Below are 24,112 nucleotides of genomic sequence, written 5' to 3' on the forward strand. Positions count from 1 at the left end.
GAGAATCAGAAAAAAAAATAGATGATGAATATAGAACATGAGTTAGCAAGTGGCAACATATCATTTTAGTAAAACAAACTGAAATGAAAAAATCATCACATTTTAGGAATAGACTAAGAGACATTTATTTGTTCCGATATAAAAGAAAAGGACCAAAATATTTTCTATCGGAACACCTGTTTACACATGGAGAACTCTTCTCCATGAATCAGATGTTTGTCCACAGTCAGGTAACAAGCAAATGAATGCTTATATTCATGGACTTTGCTACCTGCTTGAAAAGAAAACTTTGCAAAATAGCTGCTGTGGAAGATTCCTCTAATTTTGTGGTTTCTGAGGAAATAGGGTAGACCTTTTCACCTCAGGAGGATGTGGGTTTAACTCTCAGCCTTCTACAGCCCTTGTTTGGGCTCTCACATGGATATGAAGGCTAGAGAAAAGCAGGAACTAGTTAAATTGCTTAGAGAAAATAGCACATATCAAAGTAAAAAACTTCAGTCAAATACCTTTTGAACGTCCTCCCGCTTGAGGCTCGCCTGGCAGCTACCACATGCAGTTTCTTATCTAGGGCGGTTCCATCTTTTAAAGCTGTTCTTATGGTTTCATTCTCAGGAATCTTATGGATATAACTTTAGCTGCTGAATGCTGATCTGCCCTGTTTTATTATTCGTTTTATTCTTATCTTGTTGTTTTTATAATATTATTGCATTGTTCTCACTTCATCATCTACCTCAAGTAGGTCTCTTGGGTTATAACATCAATGGTGTAATTGTGAAATTAATAAAAATGTTAGGATGTTTAAAGAAAATGAAAAAGAAAACATTCATAATGTGCTGTGCTGTAGTAGGAACTACCAGCAGAAATTTATTAGATAGCTAAACTGGCTTGAAGGTACAGTAGGAAAAACAGGTATAGGACCCAAACAGGAATAGTAGTACAATTCAAGATCCAACCAACTGACCCCAAAAAGCACAGCAGAATATTAAAACTGCAGGGTTATCAATATTTGGGATTGACCAGTCCTCAATCTGCATTGCAAATGCATGGAACCAGAACCACAACTGAAACATCATATAGGAAGAAATTATTTGCTGGAGTAGTATTGCACATTAATTGCCCTTACCAGAAGAGAAGACAGAGCAATTCATTGTTAACTGAACCAAATCTTATGCCTATCACTTTGGCCCCTTCTGCACAAGCAGAATATTGCGCTTTCAATCCACTTTCATAACTGTTTGCAAGTGGATCTTGCTATTCCACACAGCTGCAAAGTGCATCAAAAGTGGATTGAAAGTGCATTATTCTCCATGTGCGTAAGGGGCCTTCTAGTCAGAAACAGTTAAGTACGAAGTCAGAGAATATTGATCAAAGATTTAAAAATACAAGTGCTTTTTCTATGAGGCACGTTCTGATTCACCCGGGACTACTATCCATAGAAAACAGCCATTTGGAAAAATCTTCAAACTTTATTTGCAAGACTGTATGTACAAATTATTTTTGCTTATGCCACAAGTGTCACAAAAACAGACAGCAAGAAATACACCTATGCTATTTTGACTTAGCTTGCAAAAATAAAATGTTCATATTCTAAATATGGTGTCACAGTCAACAATCACCCCAAATGACCACTCCTGTTTTCACATACTCAATGCTTAAATAAACAGAGCACTCTAACTGTGAAGAGTGAATTCAGGGAATGATTGTTAGGAAAATGCTACCATTGCTTATCAACATGAAAGGTATGTAACTACCAAATAATAAAAAGTACAAAGTGAAAGGTAATCCTAAGCATGTTTATGCAGAAGCAAGCCCAACCAAGGTCATTGGGATTTATTTAAGCTGACCAGCCATCCCGCTTTTGGCGGGACATTCACGCCTTTGTCCTGGGTTTTGGAAGGCTGCCGAACTGCCTTCTGGGGCGCAAGGCAGTGCGGCAGCCTCCTGCGCGGTCGCAGGAGCACACTGCCTTCTGGGGCGCTGCCGTTTCCCGCCCTGTCACAGGGCAGGAAACGGCAGCGCCCAGAAGGCTGTGCGCTCCTGCAGCTGCACGAGTGTGTGTGTGCGCGCGCGCACGGGGGGCCACCCATCCGTCCCGGTTCACGAAGGTGACCATCTGGTCACCTTAGATTTACTTGCTAATAAAAGTACTTTGGATTGCAGCATTAAAATGACCATCATTTAGCCACATCTTACATCAGCGTAACAAGTTAGGATCCCATATCAAGAGGCTAAGCTAAATGAGGTTGAAATTTATTCAGAAGCCCATCCTTTGGTTAGGAACTTAAATAAGAAAAACAGGTGTATTTTTAAAGCAAGCTTCAAATAGGACATAAGACATACAAATAACCTTACATTTAATTTGCAGTCCTACAATAGCACTGCATTTATGCCAGACACTTAAGTCATTCCAGGCCAGGTAGTAGGTCAGCAAGTGTTTTGTTTACTTTCTTCTTGATCAAACAAACAGCGGTGGTTAAACAGCACTATTCAACCTTTGGTTTCAAGGAAACAAAGAAACACTGTTGAGAGTGGGACAACTAAAAGATCATTATACGAAGCTTTGTATCTTTTGCATTTACCAGTACAACCATTAGCTTCTGTGCAGCCACTGACCAGTATCAGAAGCTCGGCTACAAGTAACTGCCCAAGGAAAAATTCTGACTACTTCTGTGCACTGCCAACAATATTTACTGAAATAACTGAACTAGTGCCAGGTAACAGACCAGTGACAGGCAATAATTTTGATTGACTGCAGAGACAAATGTAGATCTTTAAGCCATTTAATTCCTTGCCATGATTTTAAGATCAAGATTTCGCCATTAAAAATGAAACAACAATGAAAATGTACCTATAAAAGCAAGTAAGGTATGTTCTTATAAGGCCTTTAAATACCATGAACAAACACTTTAATAAAGAACTGAAAAAATACACACAAGAACTTGCAGTTTCTGATCTGAGTGGGCCTTTCTCTAAGTCAGTGACTAGGAAGGCACTCCAATCTACATTTAGTGGTGGGGATCATGTTAACTATTCCCATTTCCTGATGTCCATAAGTTGAATGCCATATTTGCATAGAGATCTACATATATTCCAGTATAATAAACTCCAAATGTGCAATTAGTTCACTGAAAAACTGTAATATACTTGAATATACCACTACAATGTGCAGGTGTTAAGAGGAAAAAGACAGTCAACACAATCACAGTGCCAACACATGATTGCAAATGGATGCCTTTCTGTTGTGTTAGTCCAGTGGTACTCACTTCGCAGTTTGTGGACAGTCATGTTTGCTACTCCCATGCACCAAAATAGCCCCATTTACAGTTATTCCTGGCATCTGCCTGCAACTCAGGGAGGCACTCAGTTTGCCCATTTCTCTGGCAGTAGCTGTTTCAAGGTGGAAACAACCTGCCAACCACAAGGACTTTACCTGCTTTCCTAAATCATGGTGCCATCTTGGGGAACAGTGATCAGAAGAGCCATAGGTGGCACATCAAAGAGCTACATGTGCTTCCTGGGCCAGAGGATCACTGTGTTAACTCATAAAAGAAAGCCTGCCCATACAAAAAGAGCCATCCTGACTACATTGTGGCAGGTTAAATGTACAGGAAAAATCAAAATATCCACAGTTAGATGGCATCAGAACAATCAATGTATTTCAAATCCATGCATAAAGAGGATCATCCATGCAAAACAGAAGACTATATATTCTAAAACAAGGACATTCAAAACGTATTTTATTCATTAGTCTATTTGTTTGAAACATTTTAATACAGTGTTTCTAGACCATTAGGGTCCTCAGAGTGGCAAATGTTTAAAAATATATATATGGGTGAGAGTCTGAGAAAAGTCTCATGCTCTCACCCATTCAGCCTCGACTGAAGGGGTACCCAGAGCAGTGCTCCAAAAGATGGCCATAGTTGTTGTCCAGGTTTATGTGAAAGCATGAGGTCCTTAGGATAGGCTGCTCCCAGGCCAAATGGAGCTTTAAATGTTAATATCAGCACCATGAATTGGGCCTAAAAGCAAATTGGAAGCCAGAGTAAGTGGAGTGATACAGCCCCTTCTAACCTACTCCCAACAACAGTCAGATCACAGCATTCTGTGCTAATGGCAATTTTGGACACTCTTCAAAAACAGATCCATGTAACCCCCATTGCAGTACTCTAATCTAGATGTTATCAAAGCTTGCACCACAGTGGCAACATCATTTTTGCCCAGGAAAGCTGCAGCTGACTCATCAGCTGAAATTGGTGAAAGATGCTCCTGGACACTGCCAACACCTGCTTATCCAGCAGGAGGCAGTATCCCCATGCTAAGGATCTCCTACTTCAGGAGGGGAATGCAACCCCATCCAGACCAGGAGACACTTCAGTTCACAGGTCAATCCTTCTCATCAGTAGCACTTTCATTCTGCTGGGATTAAGATTTACTTTATTAGCTCTCGTCCATTGCAAAACTGCCTCCGGGCACTAGTTCACAGTTTCCACAGCCTCTGTGGGATCTGCAGGAAGTATGAGACCAAGCTGAGTATCTTTCATATGCTGGTGACAACCCAGATCAAATTTTCAATACAAAGGATAGGATCCTACCAGCTTTTCTGCTCAAGTTTACCTATTTCAGTCCTCATTGCACTTGCCCATCCTGTATAGTTTTTGTTCATGTGAGTCTCACAGTTCCCATAATAGCCTTTCTTGGTGGAGAAAAGGGACCTCAGCCCCTCCTTTTGCCAATGGAAAGGCTGGTAATAACTGACCACAGCTTTAGTCTATCAAATGGACTGATGTTTTTGACAAAAATAGAGTACAGTTTTAGTAAATAAGAAAAACACACACATGAAAATAGGTTGTGAAGTACGGCACATTCCTAACTTGTACAGTAAACCTATGTACATTCAGAACATGCATTCTGTAATTCTTAACACCGGAGAAGATTTCTCAGCACTGACTTCAATAAGATTCCATGCCAAAATGAAGAGAAGACACCTAACCCTACAATGAGTTATTCACTATTTTAAAAAATGCAATCAAAACACAACTTACAGTTTTCCATTTCTTAAAGTGTAAGATGTGCTGTTACAAGTAAAGCCATCTTCAATTCTAGCACAATGAAAGCAAATTCAGGAAGCTGGAATGACATCTAAAGTGATAATATATTTTTTTAAAAAAACCAAACCTGACATAACATTCCAACCCTAGAAAACTTTCCACCATAATTGCTACTTCTCTGGTTTGAAGGTGGGGCTGCAACACAGTACAACTTCATGTGTCAGAAGGAACAAACAGTATAAATAACTCAGAATGATGCTTGAAATAACAACTTCTCCTCTGCACACCTGTGGCAGAAGGACATATGAGCCAAGACTTCTGCTCTACTACACACTTGTAATCCTACAACATGCTGGTATGCTGCAATTCCATCTGGCTTGGCTTCCAAGTACATTTAAGTGGGACAGAGGTTTTCAGGGGCTCATTAATGGCTGTGGAGGATGGTTACAGTTACTTGCAGAAAGCTTACTTGTTGCATAGACATGGGTTTCTATTGGCTACTGCTTCTGAAAGAGGAGGACTTGAGATCTTCTTTTGGAAAATTTAAAGAGTTGCTGGGAACATAACAGTTCAGCACCCAGGAATTAGTAACTCTCCTTTTTATTTCTTTTGCATTTGTAACTCTCCTTTTTATTACTGCTGCAAGCTGCTCGCAGTGAATGCTGATCATGCAACAAAATGAGACGAGATTCTAATATCTACAATGGCTTGTGCTCTAGAACTTTAAAAATATGTTAATATATACACATAAATACACTAAATTTGAAAGAGGGCTTTGAAAACAGAGGAGTGTGGATGAAATTCATGTGTTTTTGGTTACAGCTCTTTGAGGGGGGAAAACCCTGCAAACTGACCTTCTATAATTTTTTTTAAATCATTTTTTTTCTTCAATACAGAGTGGACTTAGGAACATGAAGTTACAAATATCCATTCTTCTGATGCTGCTTTCCATGAACACTGCCTTTGGGGGCGAGGGCTATTATCCTGAACGATACCAAAAACAATCCAGTGTGAAGGGACCGCCTTTCTTACCTTACATTACAAAAAGCCATGGTAAGTTATTATTCCTTTTTAAACACAGTAAACTGATAGTTATTTTTATATGTTAATTATGATACCATGTAAGCCAGAGATGCCTGCCAATGTATAATTGTTGCTTGGAAATACTAAAAAATCAGTGCTGTGAACATATACTTACTAAAATTATCACTTCAGAGCTAACAGTTTTCAGAAGAACAACAGCAGGAACACAGCACAAGCAAACCTAGTTTCAAATGTACCTAAGAGCTGCTCTATACATGAAGATTACAGCTGTTTAGGAAATGCAAGTAAAGTAGATGTATTAATATGAGGCATGTTAAGAATTGCCCAGAAAACTGGAATGGCTAGGATTAGGAAATCTGGGTTCAAGTCCCTGCTAACTCTAAAACTTAACATGTGTGACCATGGGCCAATCATGCTGTCACAGCCTAAGCAACCTTTCACAGAGTTGTAGGAATAAAATGGAAGGAAGTAAAACTGCATACACTTCTTTAAGTTCCTTGTAAGAAGGGTGAAACAGAAACATACTAAACAAAACTGTCCTACATGACAGTTTTCCATGAAAAAAAACGACAGTTTAAACATGAGGATATTCTTATAGCCCAATCTTATGAGGAAAGGTAGATGGGCGGTAGTCAGGCACAGCACATCCCTGCCACCTTCAAAGTGGTTTGTGATGCTTCGCCCAGCAAGAAAACAGGATGCCTCATCTAAAAGCCATGAAAAGTCCCAATGCAGACTAATGGGCTGAGCCACCCTTTTTGCTGGCGTAAGTGAATGCCAACAAAAGTGGGCGTTCCCAACCTGAAAGGGCTTAGTAAACCGCCTAAAGTCAGCTCTACCCTTGGGAACGCCCCCATTGGTTCCAGCACTGTACCGGCATTAAATGGCATTTATACCGGTGCCAGGGTCACGTCACATTCAGAACCATTTTGCCCCTCCTCCCTGGATTTGATAGTTGAATAGTTCATATCATGAAGGATCTACCACAGGGTATTGCTTACCCTTCAGATTAGCAATAAACAAACCAGCTAATACTGACCCAAAGCAATTACAAATCATTACAACCCATTTAGTCAAGGGAATTTCACTAGAGTTAAGTATAGCTACTCTACACTATACATGCTACAGACTTTAAAAAATCATTTGATATTTTAGGGTTTTTACTTGGCCGCCAAGGGGCGCAGTTTTTAGGCTAGTGGCACCAAAATTTCAATGTATCATCAGGTGACACTCCTGATGATACCAACCAGGTTTTGTGAAGTTTGGTTCAGGGGGTCCAAAGTTATGGATCTCCAAAGTGGGTGCTCCCATCCAAAAGGGGCTACCCTTTTGAGGGTCCATAACTTTGGACCCCCTGAACCAAACTTCACCAAACCTGGGTGGTATCATCAGGAGGGTCTCCTGAAGATACTCTGAAATGTTGGTACTGCTAACATAAACATTCCTCCCCTGGCAGGCACCCTCAAATTTTCCCCAGATTCTCCCTTTAAGTCACCCCCCCCCCTTCTGAGTGGATTTAAAGGGAGAATCAGGGCTTATAGAGCTAGTTTACTGTTTTTCTTTGAAATATTCAAATATTCTTTGAAATATTCAAAAACATTTAACCTACTGATGCCCCAATTAATGTAATTTTATTGGTATCTATTTTTATTTTTGAAATTTACCAGTAGCTGCTGCATTTCCCACTCAACTTATACGCGAGTCAATAAGTTTTCCCAGTTCTTTGTGGTACACGAGTATATATGGTACAAGGTTTTTTGAAGCAAAGTACAACAAACATATCAAAACAAACTTTTTTGAAAAAAATCAAAAGTACAGTATAAATAGTCTTAGTAGAAATATGCTTAGCTAGAAACAACCAGCATGTTTGTAAATGTCCACTTATCCATCTTGCCAATGTGGCAGCCCAACAGCAAGACAAACATTTGTAATGGTCATTAAAAGTGTGTTAGAACCAGTGGAACAACAAGAGGGCTAAGAAGGTCAGAATAAATGCACTTAAAAAAATAACTGCACAATTGTACAAAAGATATATACAGATATCTGGGATAAGCAGTAATTAAGAGAAATGAGAGGTAGCCATTGTTCTGAATAATGTTCTTAGTATGAAAACAAAGTGGGGCATACACGAAATCACGCATATAAATATTTGTTTATCCACCAATTTGTACCTCTACCTTCCTCCAAGGAGCCCAAGTCAGTGCACATTGTTTCCTATTCCCCTCCCCTTGATGAGATAGATTAGGCTGCGAAGAAAATGACTGTCTCAGGGTCACCCAGTGAGTTACATACGCAAGTGGGGATCTGAACCTGAGTTTTGCATTGCAGTGGGGTTATGGACCTCTAGGAAGAATGTGCAGCACTTCAACTCAAGAACAATTCTCAGGATTCTCTGAGGGAACTTATGAATTAAACTGGTATAAACCAATTTTGTATCTGTAAGGACCCTAGAAGGGCACAGAGACTTGTTAATAAGATACTACCTGGAATGTATAACACAATTTAATGTGGAGTGTGAGTGTAAATTACAAGATGCTAAAATTGCATACAAGAACAGTAAGATATGCTATCATAGGCCTTAAAAGTGAGATGTTTGTTTTCAAACTCTCCTGTTGCAATTGTAAATTTATCCAGCTTTTTTCCCCTTAAACTACTGCTACGTTATTTGAAGAAAATAAATGCATAGTGAAGTTGGTACTCTGCATTTATGTTACATTAATTGGCAGGTAGATGTCAGAAATGTGCAGGTACTGAAGAGTATATAACTCTGCTTTGGGTGGCACTGTTAGATCTGGCACCCATGCTACCATGGCAGGATGAGAGATTCTGCTTCTTCCTAGAATAATATGAGGGCCAATATTCTTCCGCACTTTAGTTTTTTCCAAGCTCTGATAAAAATGGATTCACACTGCTGTGGGAGGAGCATCAATGGTGTTTCTTGCAGTGCCTGCAGTGCCAGAAAATGGCAGCTCTAGGACAGCTCCCATGAACTGAACCAACATTGGAATTCAGTCTAGGTATGTGAATCAATGATTATTCACTTCCTAATAAACATGGTTAGCATCAGGGGCCAGACAGGCAGCCCAATCCAGATGGGGGTTGGAATGGCTACATGGGGCAGTGTGGGCTCATGCTGATGTTTGTGCCCTCCTGCCCAGTGTAAGTAGCACTTACACTAGCCTGGAGGACAAACAGCGAAGTAGGTAGACATCGCAGACATCGCAGCACCCAGTCCAAAAGAAAGCCATCATGGTTAACAAGGGAGGTTGAGGAAATTATCAGAAAAAAGATGTATTTTAGAAAATGGAAGTCCAGCTTGACTGACGAAGAATACAAGAAGGAGCACAAATGGTGGCAAAAGAGAAGCAAGTTAGCTGTAAGGCAGGCAAAAAAGGGTTATGAGGAATGCATGGCTTCGAACATCAAGACCAGCAACAAGCAGTTCTTCAAGTACATCAAAAGTAGGAAGTCAGCTAGGGAAGTGGTAGACCTGTTAGATGACAAAGGAACAAAAGGTGTGCTAAAGGATGACAGGGAGTTTGCAGAGAACCTGAATGAATTCTTTGCATCTGTCTTCACCCAAGAAGAGGTGAGGAAAGTTCCTGCACCTGAACCAAGCTTCTTAGGAGGCGAATCCAAGGAACCAGCAAAGATAGTGGTAGACAAGGAAGAAGTTCTGGCAGCCATTGATAAACTAAATGCTACCAAATCCCCTGGCCCAGATTGCATTCACCCAAGAGTTCTTAAAAAGCTTAAGCATAAAATTGTTGATCTTCTCACTTTAATATGCAACTTGTCCCTGAAATCAGCATCCATCCCTGAAGATGTCATACCAGTCTTTAAGAAAGGATCTTTAAGAAAGGATCTAAGGCAAATGCCTTGGCAGACCAGATGCTCAGGAGCAGCAGCTGCAGAAGGCCATTGCTTTCACATCCTGCATGTGAGCTCCCAAAAGGCATCTGGTGGGCCACTGCAAGTAGCAGAGTGCTGGACTAAATGGATTCTGGTCTGATCCAGTAAGGCTCTTTCATATGTTCTTAATCTAAAGATGTAGAATGCAGCTATTTGAAGACTTGAGTTTGGAAGAGGAAGGACAGCCTAAAAATGTAATAAAATAAATAAAATAAACACAGTGGATAGTCAGAATCTTTTATCCAAGGATAATTGTTTATAAAAACAAGGAATTCTGATTACACGCTTGGGATATTTACAGGCATTGCAGTTCTTTTAAAAATTCTAGTCAATAAAGCTCTTTATCATTTACTGCCATGTTAAACACATAAACATCACTTGTGAGACTAACCTTTCAGAGACATAACTAGACATAAACAACTTAAATTTCTTGAAGTGTTCAGAGTCACGACCATAAAGTTGCTCTACAATGCTACCTGCTGTATGTGCAGAGGGAAGCAGAAGATAAATATTTTATCCTCCAGCTAGCTATGTTTTGCAAGAGAAAACTTTCCACAGGCTTTCTGGCTTCCAACACAATCTTTTTTCCCCTTTTAAAGCAGGCTTTGAGTCCTTTGTTGCTTAGATGCTTTTCTTCTGCACAGTTTGATCAATTTCTCAGCCTATTTGGCCAGTTACTTTTTCTAGAGGTTCCAAGCTTCCCTTCCACCCAATAATGCATACAGGTCTATATGTTTGCTTACACTTGCTACTCATAATAAGCATCATGAAAAGAGAGTGCTTGTGGCAGGGGTGAGGGAAGAGGAGGTACAGATTGTTTGATGGGACTGTGAAACAAATCAAGTACCTCTTTGCTGTGGACTGGGTCTCAGCAAGATGTTCAATCCACCCTGAGCAAAGAGTTTTTTAAAAAATCAGGCTAGTGTAGTTCAGTGTTTAGGAATGCAAGATACAAAAGGTATGCTCCTGTCTCAAAGTTCACTTTTGTCATGACCACATTAGATGCTTTTGGGTAACCAATATTCCCTTAGCTTCAGTCTGCAACATGCATGTAACAATACCTCTGACTCATCTGACAGGGCTTTTGTAATAACTAGTGAGATAACATATGATAAGTATTTTGCACTTGTTAATTCAGACCAATTACTTGTTATGAACTGGACACCTGAAATGCCCTATAGAAATGCTTACTTTCATTCCAAAAATGTGCAGTAGATTCCCAAGTAACATAATACATGGGCTAAACGGATAATTCCAGTTGCCACCTCAAAGACCAATCTGTGAATGGTCATTTTCAAGTTAACAACAATTCTGGGAATGCTTCTGCAAGTTTGAACATACAGAGACAGAATGGTATTGGGTTGGATCCAGAAGAAGATTATGATGGAAGGAAAGGGGGCAATTTTGACCCATTGGCATGGTAAATGGCCCTTGGAATAAGAGAGGAAATCCTCCTATGGATTAAAAACTGGTTGAGAAACAGGAAGCAAAGGGTGGGTGTAAATGGGAAGTTCTCACAATGGAGAGATGTAGGGAGTGGTGTCCCTCAAGGATCTGTTTTGGGACCAGTGCTCTTTAACCTAGTCATAAATGACCTGGAAGTAGGGGTGGGTAGCGTGGTGGCCAAGTTTACAGATGATATCAAATTATGTAGGGTGGTGAGAACCACAAAGGATTGCAAAGAGCTCTAAACAGACCTTTATAAATTAGGGGAGTGGGCTAAGAAATGCAAATGCAGTTCAATGTAGCAAAATGTAAAGTGATGCACATAGGGGCAAAAAATCCAAACTTCACATACACGCTACAGGGGTCAGTGCTATCAGTCACAGACCAGGAAAGGGATTTGGGCATCTTAGTTGATAGTTCCATGGGAATGTCAACTCAATGCATGGCAGCTGTGAAAAAGGCAAACTCGATGCTGGGGATCATTAGGAAAGGAATTGATAATAAAACTGCAAAGATTGTCATGCCCTTATATAAAGCAGTGGTGCGACCGCACTTGGAGTACTGTGTTCAGTTCTGGTCACCACATCTCAAAAAGGATATCGAAGAGATAGAAAAAGTGCAGAGAAGGGCAACGAGGATGATTGAGGGATTGGAGCAACTTCCTTACGGGGAGAGGCTGCAGCGTTTGGGATTCTTTAGTTTGGAGAGGAGAGGTCTGAGGGGGGATATGATTGAAGTCTATAAAATTATTCATGGGGTAGAAAATGTTGACAGAGAGAAATTTTTCTCTCTTTCTCACAATACTAGAACCAGTGGGCATACATTGAAAATGCTGGGGGCAAGAATTAGGACTAATGAAAGGAAACACTTCTTCACGCATCATGTGATTGGTGTTTGGAATATGTTGCCACAGGAAGTAGTGACGGCCGCTAACCTGGATAGCTTTAAAAGGGGCTTGGATAGATTTATGGAGGAGAAGTCGATCTTTAGCTACCAATCTTGATCCTCCTTGATCTGAGATTGCAAATGCCTTAGCAGACCAGGTGCTCAGGAGCAGCAGCAGCAGAAGGCCATTGCTTTCCCATCCTGCATGTGAGCTCCCAAAGGCATCTGGTGGGCCACTGCGAGTAGTAGAGTGCTGGACTAGATGAACTCTGGTCTGATCCAGCAGACTTGTTCTTATGTTTTTATGCTCCCCAGTAGCATCTTGCACGGCATTCCAGGCTGCAGTGAGAAGACAAAGACCATCTTGCTTTGATGACAGAAATCTCTTCCGTTAGTGGAAACTTCCAACAGATTGAAGCCATTCACTTTTCACCTTGGCTGCAGGCTAAAGCTTTTTAACAGTCATGTTCTATTTTGCACTTGGCAGACACAGATGTTCTTATGCTCAACCCATGATTAACCTGAGAATTCAAAACTCTGCAAGTATCTTACCAAGTTCATAGATCTGAAAGACTGCCAGATGCACATAAAACAGCTTTTCATAAGACATTTGCAGAACAGAGCCCTTCGGGGACGGGGCGGGATAGAAATTTAAAGTATAAATAAATAAATAAACAAAAAAAAATATGGGAGTGATTGTATTTGCTTTATATAATAGGAAGAAACTTTAATTCATTAAAAGCCAATCTAAATGTACATCTTCATCCCTAAAGCAAAATGTTAAATCAACAAGCACAAAAGCAGTCCTACCTGTCCTTCCCAACCTTTTCATGTGCACCTCCTTCAATACATTGCTGTGCTATTTAAATAAGTCACAATGATGCAGTGTGGTAATTCTGATGTTAGAAGTAGGAAGCTTGCGAGGTCTGGCAAGGGAGAGGAAATCCCACAATTCCCAAAGTGAAAAGGGTAGCAGCTATAAGGATTCAGTCCTTTGCTAAAGAATTCTGAACTAGGATTCTTCAGATTTAGTTGAATGGCTCCACCTGCTGGTTGTTAAAATACAATGCATTTAATCTTTAATAAAACTTCAGTTCCGTAGCTACCGGTACTTAAAACTAGTCCTGCAAAAGAATATTTTTGCTTGTTAGAAGCAGTGATTATATTTCATTTAGATGAAAAATATTTTTCATATAGATGAAAGATATTTTCATCTATAATTTGAAGTACCTTTTTTACTTTAATTATGTATTCATAAAAGGTAAATCTCAGCTTTCCAAATTCATGCTGTTATCATGCCTAAAATTTGTTCATTAAAGCAATGATGCTAAATCTAGCTTTCAGATTTTGTGTTTTCACGAGGAAAACATGTACCCATCTCCCTGTGGTCAAAATATAATCTGCAGAAGGTACCTGTTTCTCATTTTGTGAATATGAGTATATAAAAAATTTAAAAATCACTGTTACATTTACACACAATTAATTTATTTAGTCATCAAGACTACAGAAAATCCCTGGTGGAGTTTTCCAGGCAATAGATGTTTGGAGGTAGTTTGTCACTGCCTCTTTTGACACACAACCCTGGTATTACTTGGGGATCTCCCATCCAAATCCTGCTTAGCTCCTGAGATCTGATAAGATCAGTCTAGCCTGGGTTATCCAGGACATGGATAGAGAGATAAAAGAAGAGCCACCCGTTTATAAACACGCTGGAAGAACAAAACTTATGAGTACATAATACATCCTATCTGTTAAATGATTTTATGAAAATGCTTACATCTTTTTCTTACAATTCCCTTTAAATAGTAATTGAAAACACATCAACACATAAAGCTTCCTTATTCTGAATTAGACCTTTGATCCATCAATGCCAGTAGCTCCCCAGAATCTCAGGCAAAGGTTTTTCACATAACCTAAACCTGATCCTTTTAAACTGGAGATGCCAATGGTTGAACTTGGGACATTTGGCGTGCCCAGCAAATACCCTGCCTGAGCCCAAAGTTGTTAATGCCTACCCTCAAATTTCTGCTTGATTTCATTTCCCAAGGTCAAAAAATGGAATGTTTAATTTATTCCAAACTGACTTCTCAAAAAGTGCAAACATTCTGCTTCATTACTGTAAGACAGCTCTCGAGGAATTTGAGATACGCTAATGCTATCTATCATATTACTGGCAGAAAATAGTGAAGACTTGCAACAACTACTGGTGAAAGTTGAAATAGAAAGTGCTAAAGCAGAACTACAGGTGAACATCAAGAACTACAGGTGAACATCAAGAAGTTTTAAGTAAAAACTACTGGGGAATTACTCAGCTTTAAGGTTGAAAAAGAAGGAATTGAAATTATTCAAGACTTTGCTGTTCCGTGGTTCCGTGGTTCATCAACCAAACGGGAGACTGCAACCAAGAAATCAGAAGGAGACTGAGGCTCAGAAGGGCAGCCATTTTTTGGCACTGACCCCAGTCTGATGGAATGGTCCGCCAAGGAGACCAGGGTCCTGCGGGATCCATCAGAGTTCTGCAAGGCTTGTAAGATAACAGTTGTTCTTCCAGGCCAATGGTTGAGGGCAGCCATGGAATTCCAACTTAGCTGGCCTCTCCTTTCCCTCTATATTTTGGTTGTTTTGGTTATTGCTTATTGCTGCTGTCCCAACTCTCACTGGTGTTGTATATGGAGGGGTGACATTGTATGTGAATTTATGTTGTATTTATTGTAATTGTATAATTTATTGATGTTCACTGCTTTGAGTCCACCTGACAGGAAGAGTGGTTTACAAGCCAAGTAAATAATAGTAAAATAATGATAATAGAGCTAGAAAAGATTCTTAAGTGTAAGGATGTGTTTCGGGCAACCAAGATCAAGTTAACTCATGCCATAGGAATTCCCTATTACTATGTATGTGTGTAAAAGTTGGACAATGAAGAAAGCTGGCAAGAAAAAAGTAGATTCTGTGAAAAGGAAGTGTTGGAAGAAACTGGGATGAATATTTTGGACAGCCAAAAAACAAAAACAAAAAAATGGGTTCTAGATCAACTTAAGCCTGAACTGTCCCTAGAAGCTAAAATGACTAAACCGAGGCTGTTGTACTTTGGGCCCTTAATGGGAAGACAAAGAGTCACCGGAAAAATACAATAATGCTAGGAAAGGTTGAAAGCAGCAGGAAAAGAGGAAGACCAACATGAGATGGAATGACTCTATAAAGGGAGCCATAGCCCTCAGTTTGCAAAACCTGAACAAGGCTGTTAACAACAGGACATTTCGAAAGAAGAAGAAGAAGAAGAAGAAGAAGAAGAGTTTGGATTTATATCCCCCCTTTCTCTCCTGCAGGAGACTCAAAGGGGCTTACGATCTCCTTGCCCTTTCCCCCTCACAACAAACACCCTGTGAGGTAGGTGGGGCTGAGAGAGCTCCGAGAAGCTGTGACTAGCCCAAGGTCACCCAGCTGGCGTGTATGGGAGTGTACAGGCTAATCTGAATTCCCCAGATAAGCCTCCACAGCTCAGGTGGCAGAGCTGGGAATCAAACCCGGTTCCTCCAGATTAGATACATGAGCTCTTAACCTCCTACGCCACATTAATTCTTAGGGTCACTGTGAATCATAAGTGACTTGACGGCACCAAACACACACAGGTCACCATGGAGCCTACATATTTTATTACATCACCTAGTATTTTCAGTTCTCAGGTACAAAAGGATGAAGCCAAGAAGTTTTTCCAACACTGATAAAAGTAGAAAAGTGTCTTCTTTGATCACCAAAAAAGACTACTTTGGGGATCATGCAATTTGCCTGGACAAAGGCCACATTTTAAAAAAGGATGCAATAAGAAAGAGAAGTGGCCATGAGTGAGTCAAAAACTGAAGGGATCCAACCCAAATCTTATTTAGTATTTCACAACCAAAGGATTTGTCATACAACAACAAAAGTGCATTAAATTTTGTTACTACTTGCTTATATGTAAACTTAACTTTACACCATTAACTTAACTTTACACCATTCAACAGTTGTAGATTAATTATTTCTTAGCAGTTTACTTCTTATACAACTGTCCTGTTCAATTATGTGGAGATTTTAAAGCCACAAATAGTAAGCTGTCAAACTATGATCGGAGATTAGGTTTTTGCTGTGGAAAGTATCATATGCTAACTCTTTCCTAACAACTTTAACGTAATTACAAGAAAAAGTGAAGAGGGTTATGATTACGTTTTGTCATACAAAATGTGGTCATTAAAACATGATACCTTGAAGGCTGAAAAATGAACCTGGCTCCTATATTTTTTTGGGTTGGCTCCTACAGCCTAGGAAAAATTGTGCAAGATATCCATGCCCATTCTACAACAAGCTACAGCTAAGCTGAAATAGAAGTTAAGGACATTTTCTGCCACGTGAAAAAGTGCCTCTCAATCTGATTGTTTCTGCAGAGGAACTTTGAACATTTTTTGGAGGGTGACACATTTGGCACCTGTTTGTACTGGCTTTATTTGCGCCAAGCAACATAGTCAAATATGATTGGTTATGTAGTATGTCCAGGAAATTATTTTATCTAAATGCCTTTATTCTAAACTGGCTCAGATTGACTTTGCCACACAGGCAAATCTTATTTGCGAAGTAATAACCTCATTCCACTCATCACCCAGATTACTACTCCCAGGAAGCAAAAGCCCCAATAATTAGCTTTAAAAATGACACTGAAACAGTCAAGGAAACAATGGCAGCCAGCTGGATTAAAAGAAAGAGGTCAACCAGGCGATTCTTGCTCAGCATGAGGCTCCTATCAGAAATACTGGGTATGGTGAAATGCCTGGTATGAAGAGCTTATGCTTTAGCTTCCTCATCCAGCATTAGTTCATATACCCAACAGCTGAGGTTGTCATAAATAAGAGGCGTACCATGGGCTCCTCCTTGATGGTCCAGGGTTCCTCATAACCAGACTATACATGAAGGATCAGAGGGCTTTCAGAAAATATTTCCCCACAAAGCACTGAAGAATAAAAGACGATGCAAGAAGCAGAAAGGCTGAGTGATCCAGGAAACAAAACCTGACCTTACTTGGGGTGGGGGGTGGGGGATAACTAAAAATCTATAAAATACTGACCGCCATTCAACTTGTAATTCCAGAAGCATACTAACTGTTGTTTTATTTTCAGTTTTACAGGCTAGAGGAGAGCAAGGCCCACCTGGTCCACCAGGCTCTCCTGGTCCAAGAGGGCAACCAGGCCCTGCAGGGAGTCCAGGGAAACCAGGTTATGGCAGCCAAGGACAACCAGGACCAGAAGGGCCACCAGGGCCACCAGGACATTCGGCTGTTGGAAAGCCAGGCCTGCCAGGTTTGCCAGGAAAACCAGGTGACAGAGGATTTCCAGGGGAAAAAGGAGATATGGGACCTGCTGGTCTCCCAGGGCCAAGAGGGTTACCAGGAGCCAATGGAATCCCTGGTCCAGCAGGAATTTCTGTTGCTGGCAAACAAGGACAACCAGGGCCACAAGGGCAAAGAGGTATTCCTGGAGAAAAAGGTGAACCTGGCATTCCTGGAATAAATGGACAGAAGGGAGAAAATGGATATGGAATTCCTGGTCGCCCAGGAGGAAGAGGACAGCCAGGAGCACAGGGGCCTCCAGGACCACCTGGACCTGCAGGGGTAGGGAGGCCAGGAGACAGGGGATATTCAGGGCATCCAGGTATTAAAGGTGAACGGGGTTTACCAGGCACACCAGGACCAGTTGGTAACCCAGGACCCCAAGGGATTTCTGGGCCTCCTGGAGAGCCAGGAATAGGAAAACCTGGTCCAGCTGGACCACCAGGATTGCCAGGAATTGCAGGAGCAAAAGGACTTCCAGGCCCTTCAGGCTTTACTGGACCTCCTGGTCTTCCAGGATTTGGAAAACCTGGGCTACCAGGGATGAAGGGACAAAGAGGTCCTGAAGGCCTAAATGGCATTCCAGGAATAAAAGGAGAACACGGTCCAGCTGGTGCTCCAGGGGAACCAGGGCCAGTTGGACCACCTGGGCCAATGGGCCCTCAAGGGCTGAGAGGTGCATCTGGTGCAAATGGTTTTCCTGGGGCTAAAGGTGAAAGAGGTCCTGTAGGACCAGCAGGTTTCCCAGGAATTAAAGGGGAGAGAGGTTTTCCAGGACTAGAGGGAAAATCAGGAGAGCCAGGAGAGCCAGGACTTCCTGGGCCAAAAGGACACCCAGGTTTGCCAGGTTCTAAAGGGGATGCTGGCCATGTTGGGTCTCCTGGCCTACCAGGCTCAATGGGTTCACCAGGTCCTAAGGGAACAGCAGGATATAATGGAGCACCAGGTCCAAGAGGCCCACCTGGAATACCTGGTACAAGAGGTCCTGTTGGCCCACCAGGTATCCCAGGATTCCCTGGCAGTAAAGGAGAACATGGGACACCAGGATTACCTGGTCCAGCTGGTATCGCATCAAGGGGCTTAGATGGACCTACTGGGCCTCCTGGTCGGCAAGGTCCAAAAGGCAACCATGGAGAACCTGGATTGCCAGGTCCTCCAGGTCCTCCAGGCCCTCCAGGACCAGCAATATACCCAGAAGGACAGGCACTAGCAGGCGTGCCTGTTATCAAAGCTGGTGCAAGCCAAGGCATAATTGGAATGCCAGTTTCAGCTTTCACTGCCATGCTTTCAAAAGCGTTTCCTACATCAGCAATCCCTATTAGATTCGATCAGGTTTTGTACAATAGACAACAACACTATGACCCCAGGACAGGGATTTTCACATGTAGGATTCCAGGACTTTATTACTTTGCTTACCATGTGCATGTGAAAGGAACACATGTTTGGGTTGGTCTATACAAAAATGGTTCACCCATCATGTATACCTTTGATGAGTATAAGAAAGGATACCTAGATCAGGCTTCTGGTAGTGCTGTTGTTGATCTCATGGAAAATGATCAAGTCTGGTTGCAACTACCCAATAATGAGTCAAATGGCCTGTACTCCTCAGAGTATGTCCATTCCTCTTTCTCAGGTTTCTTATTTGCTCAAATTTAACATTATCCCTCTACAATAGAGTCAGTCTTAGTATGTATATTTTTTCATTTCTGTATGTCCAGCAGAGGCTAGCTACAGAAAGCCCATAGACAACACTAAACTTCTAACTCAAAAGCTGCATGATGTGCAGTTTTTAATGAAATTTTAAAGAATTACATCATTCTTCACAAAATATTATCATATGTTAATGCTCCACATAGAAATGTGTTCAGTTAGAAAGATAATGCACATGCCCCTACACTGAGATTTGTTAGTCATCTGAGATTAGGTTTTAGGAAAGACCAGATAATTTTTCCCTTATGCAAGCATCATAATTCATAGAAGTGTACAGGCACATGCTCTTTCTTCACAAAGAAGTATTTCCAATTTCCTTAGGTGCTTCCTGCTTTAACCGACTTACTGCTAATCTAATAACATTGTACATTTCCAAACTTACCATGTCAAGCAGAGTTACACTTCTAGGCCCATGAAATGCAATGGAAACCAAAGAGTAACTCTGCTCAGGATAGCACTGCTAGTAGGTTTAGGACTGCAGTCTAACACAGGTCATTTGTTCTTGTTTCCAAGGTAGATTAAAATTATTTTCATTATTTAAATTAATTTCAAGATAGTAAACCAACACCATAGCAACCTAAGTTCTTTTTTATAAAAAAAAATCAATGGAGCTAACTCTAATAGAGACATATTTATGACTTGAGTTGTAAGTGGCAAACTCACTTATGACATTTTATAATGATCACTTACTGAACTCATTGTGAAACTGCTATAACCGACCAATAGGAATAATTATCTTACCATACCAAGTAATGAACTAATAAAGCTTTAACATTTATATCATAAAATCAAATCTATGGTGCTACAGATTAACTGGAATGTTCTGAAGAAAATTGGTTTTGTCAACAGCAGATTTTGGCATTAAAAGAAAAGTATCCCAAATACTTAAAAAAACCCCTCCTGCCGTACATATTAGAACAAAACTGCTAATCATGCAATTTGTTGGAAACAAGTTATTTTCTGTCCTAACCAATACTAAGAACCTGAGCAAGAAAAAACAAGGAATTTTGTTTTAGACTTAATTTTATTGACTAAAACTGGCAATATAATCCTAAACATTTGCAGTGAATTATTTGTTTTTAACCCCAGCATACTATCAGTTTTGTGGCACTGAACTGACGTGCAAATGCCTTCACAGGTACTTGCAAAGGTCATTTAAAATATCAGCTTGCTTGTCCCAATGCAGCTCTTACACACACAATGGCTAGTGGTCCAGGTGGAATGTAAATTCCCATTCTAATCACAAGGCAAATCTAGCAGATTCAATGGGACTCAGATAAGTATCAACTGGAGGTCATATTGAGATATGCAGCTATGTCAAACGAACTGTACATGCAGAAGCTTGTATTTCTGTTGCTTGACAATAGCCAATCACATTCATCAAATATATTAAAACGTATGATATATTAAATGTTTAAGGGATACAATTTTCACTCTTGTATGAATATAGTTGTTAAAAAATGTTTCATTTTATACATCATCCTGAACAGAGACTTGGTGTATGGAAGATTAAGATGCATCCACTCAGTAATCTTGACATATTTTGTATTATTTAAGTTCACTTGTTTAATCTTATGGTGCTTTTACAAATGTTCCACAATAAGACAGGTTTTAAGTGGGAAAGAAGGCCGCTGATATTTTGACTCCCATGAGTTGTTGTTTTTTGTGATGTCATAATTGTACATCGTCTTTATTATGTTCATTTGAAACCAGCTTTTTACACTTTGTTCTAAACACTTTTAGCTGTGTTTTCAAATAAAAAGTGAAACCTCTCTTTCAGGTGGTCTATTATTTAGCTCTTCTAAACATTATTTTTTTCTGACATGTTTTAGGATTTTTGTCTGAGCTGTGTTTTTGCAATTTTCTCATAGGACTAAATGGATAATGTCTTGTTATACAGCTTAAGAAAGGATTCCATTTTAGAATGTGCTCTTTTAGAAGAATGACTAGCTGTGGTCATTCAATTGTATGGGGGTGGGGGGGACAACAGATCCAGATTTTTCTCAAAGAATAAGTATTGCAAGTAATATCTCAAAATCAAAAGGTGCCACTTCCCCAACTCTTCTTGAATAAGTTCTTTAATTCTATCAACTTGATCAAGTCAACTGTAAAACAAGATATATGTCCTCATACACAAAGCTATATGCAGTTCTGCATGGCAGTACAGAACTGCAATCTGGGAAGCATAAGTAACAAACTCTGAAAAACAGCCCAGTCTAGGATGCCCCCTGATCTGTCTTTATTCAAACAGTTTTGGGGTGGGCTACAGATTATAGATTCCTTGGGGACTGGCATCTCTATGACAAATTGCCCAGCCATTTCTAGCTATATTACATAAAAGCTCTTATCACATAACATGGTGCAAGCAAGTAGCAACTAAGCTCTCCCCCTCCTCCAAAGGCACATGATGGGAGCACCAAGTGCCAGGACAGCATTTATGGTCACAAGTACACACACATTTAGGTTTCTTTCATATGAGCTCCTTAATCTGCTTTGATGTCTGAAGGCAAACATACTTTTTAAAGGTTTCACACCCCTTAAATAAAATGCAACAACTTGAAAAACATCGCAACAAATTAGGCTTTGGAAAACCCAGATTAAATGTCCATTAACCAAGGGAGTGCAGTGTTTTAAACTTAAGGTCTGTGAAACCTTAAACAAATGTTGGAGTTCAGAAGCAAAAGTGAATTAAAGAACGTGTATGAAAGGGACTATAGACTCACCTTGGACAGATCTCATGCAAACGCTGCAAAAAACACATGCATTATGCATGATTCTACCCCTAAACTATGTGCTGCCTGGTGAATTCTAGGCATCTACCTGAAAAGAGGTGCAGCCAGGATAGCTCCAGCCAGCCTAGATTCAATTGCAACTAGACTTTTGAAAGGCAGTATCACATTCTCAGCTGTTTGCCTCTAAAGTGCAAAGGGGGGAGGCTGCAGAAGAAAAGCACACATGATAAAGGACGTTCAGTTCTTCATATACTTGCCACTTTTCTAACAGAGCCCTACTAGAGTTGCCAACTGCCGGGAGAAAAAATATCATGTTCCTTTAATAGAGGTTTAACGGGAATTAATTTACCCTGTTAGGAGTTTTAGCTGCCCATTTATACATTAAAAGGAGAGGATATTTTTCTTCAGATCTACTGGCAACCACAAGCCCTACCCCTTTAACCAATTTTCTCCCAAGACTGAGTTTTCTGCTCAAGTGAAGGAAAAAAGGCTGATGAGGGGGAACTGAGATTTTAAAAAACACAGGTGAGAAAATGGTTAAGAAGGCTCTCTTGTCCGCTGCTTCTCTCTTATCCTGTTCCCTTGTCATGAGAAGGGTAATGAGATTTGGAATCCTGAGTTTGCTGCGAAATGCCTGGCTCTGTTCTGAAACCCTAGTTTCCAGATACAGCTATGACCTTATCTCTGTGTTTAGAGAAAGAATAAATCAATAAGATGTTCATCCCTATGGAAGCAACCATTATAATAAAAACAGAAAATTCATACAACTTCTACAGTTTGTTCAAGGCCTTTGGCTTTGAACTTGTGTGCCAACTCACAAACTGAACTTGCAAGCCTCAAACAATCAGCTGCTATGTAACATCTACTTGGTTATGATAGATGCAAAAAGACCAGCTTTAAATATGCATCAGTGATTCCCAGTACACTTTAATCATAACCCTTATAAAACAGACTGAATTTACTCACCTTTAAAAGCTGAAGTTTTGTAGTTATGCTGAATAGCAGCAACCATATCTTTCCAAAAGTTGTATTTTGGGCTAACACTGTGCTACAAAGATAAAGAGAATCCCCATGAAGAACAAATCCTACACAGGATAGTAATCATGATCAGCAAATAAAAGAGAACAGAAAGGATTCAGAAAGAAGTTCTGGTATTAAATCATAGAAATATGACTTGCTTAGCCCAATGGACTACTAGGTTGGCTAGAGCCCCTGAATTTTGTCCTCCAACCCCACCCTCCCCCCCATGCAGTCCTGAGTCCAGCTATTAATTTGCATTGAAAGTCAATGGCTAGATCCAGCAAAAAATCTCCACTGGCTGAAGGATCTTCTTCAGCATCGCAGGATCCCACCCTTTGTGCACACAGAAATTACTGGCAGGATCAGAAACACTATTTTGTATTATCAGTTGGTAGTCTGTCATAATGCCTGTACAATTCAAAAGAAGATATAAAAATATAACTGAATCTGAGATGCTGAAATATAATGATCATTTTTGTATCACTGATAGTACTGCTATTAGAACAAAACCAAATGGAATCTTTTGCCACTGCCTTCATTTGCAGATTTTTCCTTGGTTGTTTCCCATATATCTACCAATCCTGCTTAGCTTCTGAGATGAGACCAAGCTATACCATGACGCCTTCCTTTCCTCCAATATTTGAAATCATTTGAACTACAAATGTAAGAGACTGAACCTGGGATATTTTATGTAGGCTGACCTCCTAATGAGCTGCCCTTCCCTTCATTTTCAGAAGTAGCAACATTTTCATGTTGACACACAGTTATATCAAACCTACTCTAAATGTACAGGCAGATTCACAAAGTCTGGAATTTTCAGGTCAAATAGTTTTTCCATCCTTACTAGTCAAAGGACCAGAAAACAGGCCCAGTCATATTACATTACCACCCATCACCGCACAGAACTTTTGTCCCATTTCTCTGTGTGACATTTTTCTGTCAGAACATGTGTTTAGATGGGC

General features: G+C 40.3%; 2 protein-coding genes across 3 annotated transcripts in view; one reads left to right on the top strand and one right to left on the bottom strand.

The window, feature by feature from the left end:
* The window catches only part of NT5DC1 (5'-nucleotidase domain containing 1), a 105,295-nt gene that overhangs the window by 68,133 nt on the left and 13,050 nt on the right, over positions 1 to 24,112 (bottom strand). Inside the window, exon 6 of the mRNA XM_048492460.1 lies at positions 23,097 to 23,178. Within this exon, the coding sequence (XP_048348417.1) occupies positions 23,097 to 23,178 (82 nt within the window). The remainder of the gene's footprint in view (positions 1 to 23,096; positions 23,179 to 24,112) is intronic.
* COL10A1 (collagen type X alpha 1 chain) lies at positions 5,335 to 21,170 on the top strand. Of its 2 annotated transcripts, none has more exons than XM_048492434.1 (3): positions 5,335 to 5,403; positions 5,945 to 6,101; positions 17,480 to 21,170. In XM_048492434.1, the coding sequence occupies exons 1-3, from the start codon at positions 5,398 to 5,400 to the stop codon at positions 19,342 to 19,344; spliced, it is 2,028 nt and encodes a 675-aa protein (XP_048348391.1). In that variant the 5' UTR covers positions 5,335 to 5,397; the 3' UTR covers positions 19,345 to 21,170. The 2 variants fall into 2 exon arrangements, with proteins under 2 accessions (XP_048348391.1, XP_048348401.1); XM_048492444.1 differs by lacking the exon at positions 5,335 to 5,403 and adding an exon at positions 5,565 to 5,635.

Source organism: Sphaerodactylus townsendi, linkage group LG01 (genome assembly GCF_021028975.2).
Source record: "Sphaerodactylus townsendi isolate TG3544 linkage group LG01, MPM_Stown_v2.3, whole genome shotgun sequence".
Classification (NCBI taxonomy): domain Eukaryota; kingdom Metazoa; phylum Chordata; class Lepidosauria; order Squamata; family Sphaerodactylidae; genus Sphaerodactylus; species Sphaerodactylus townsendi.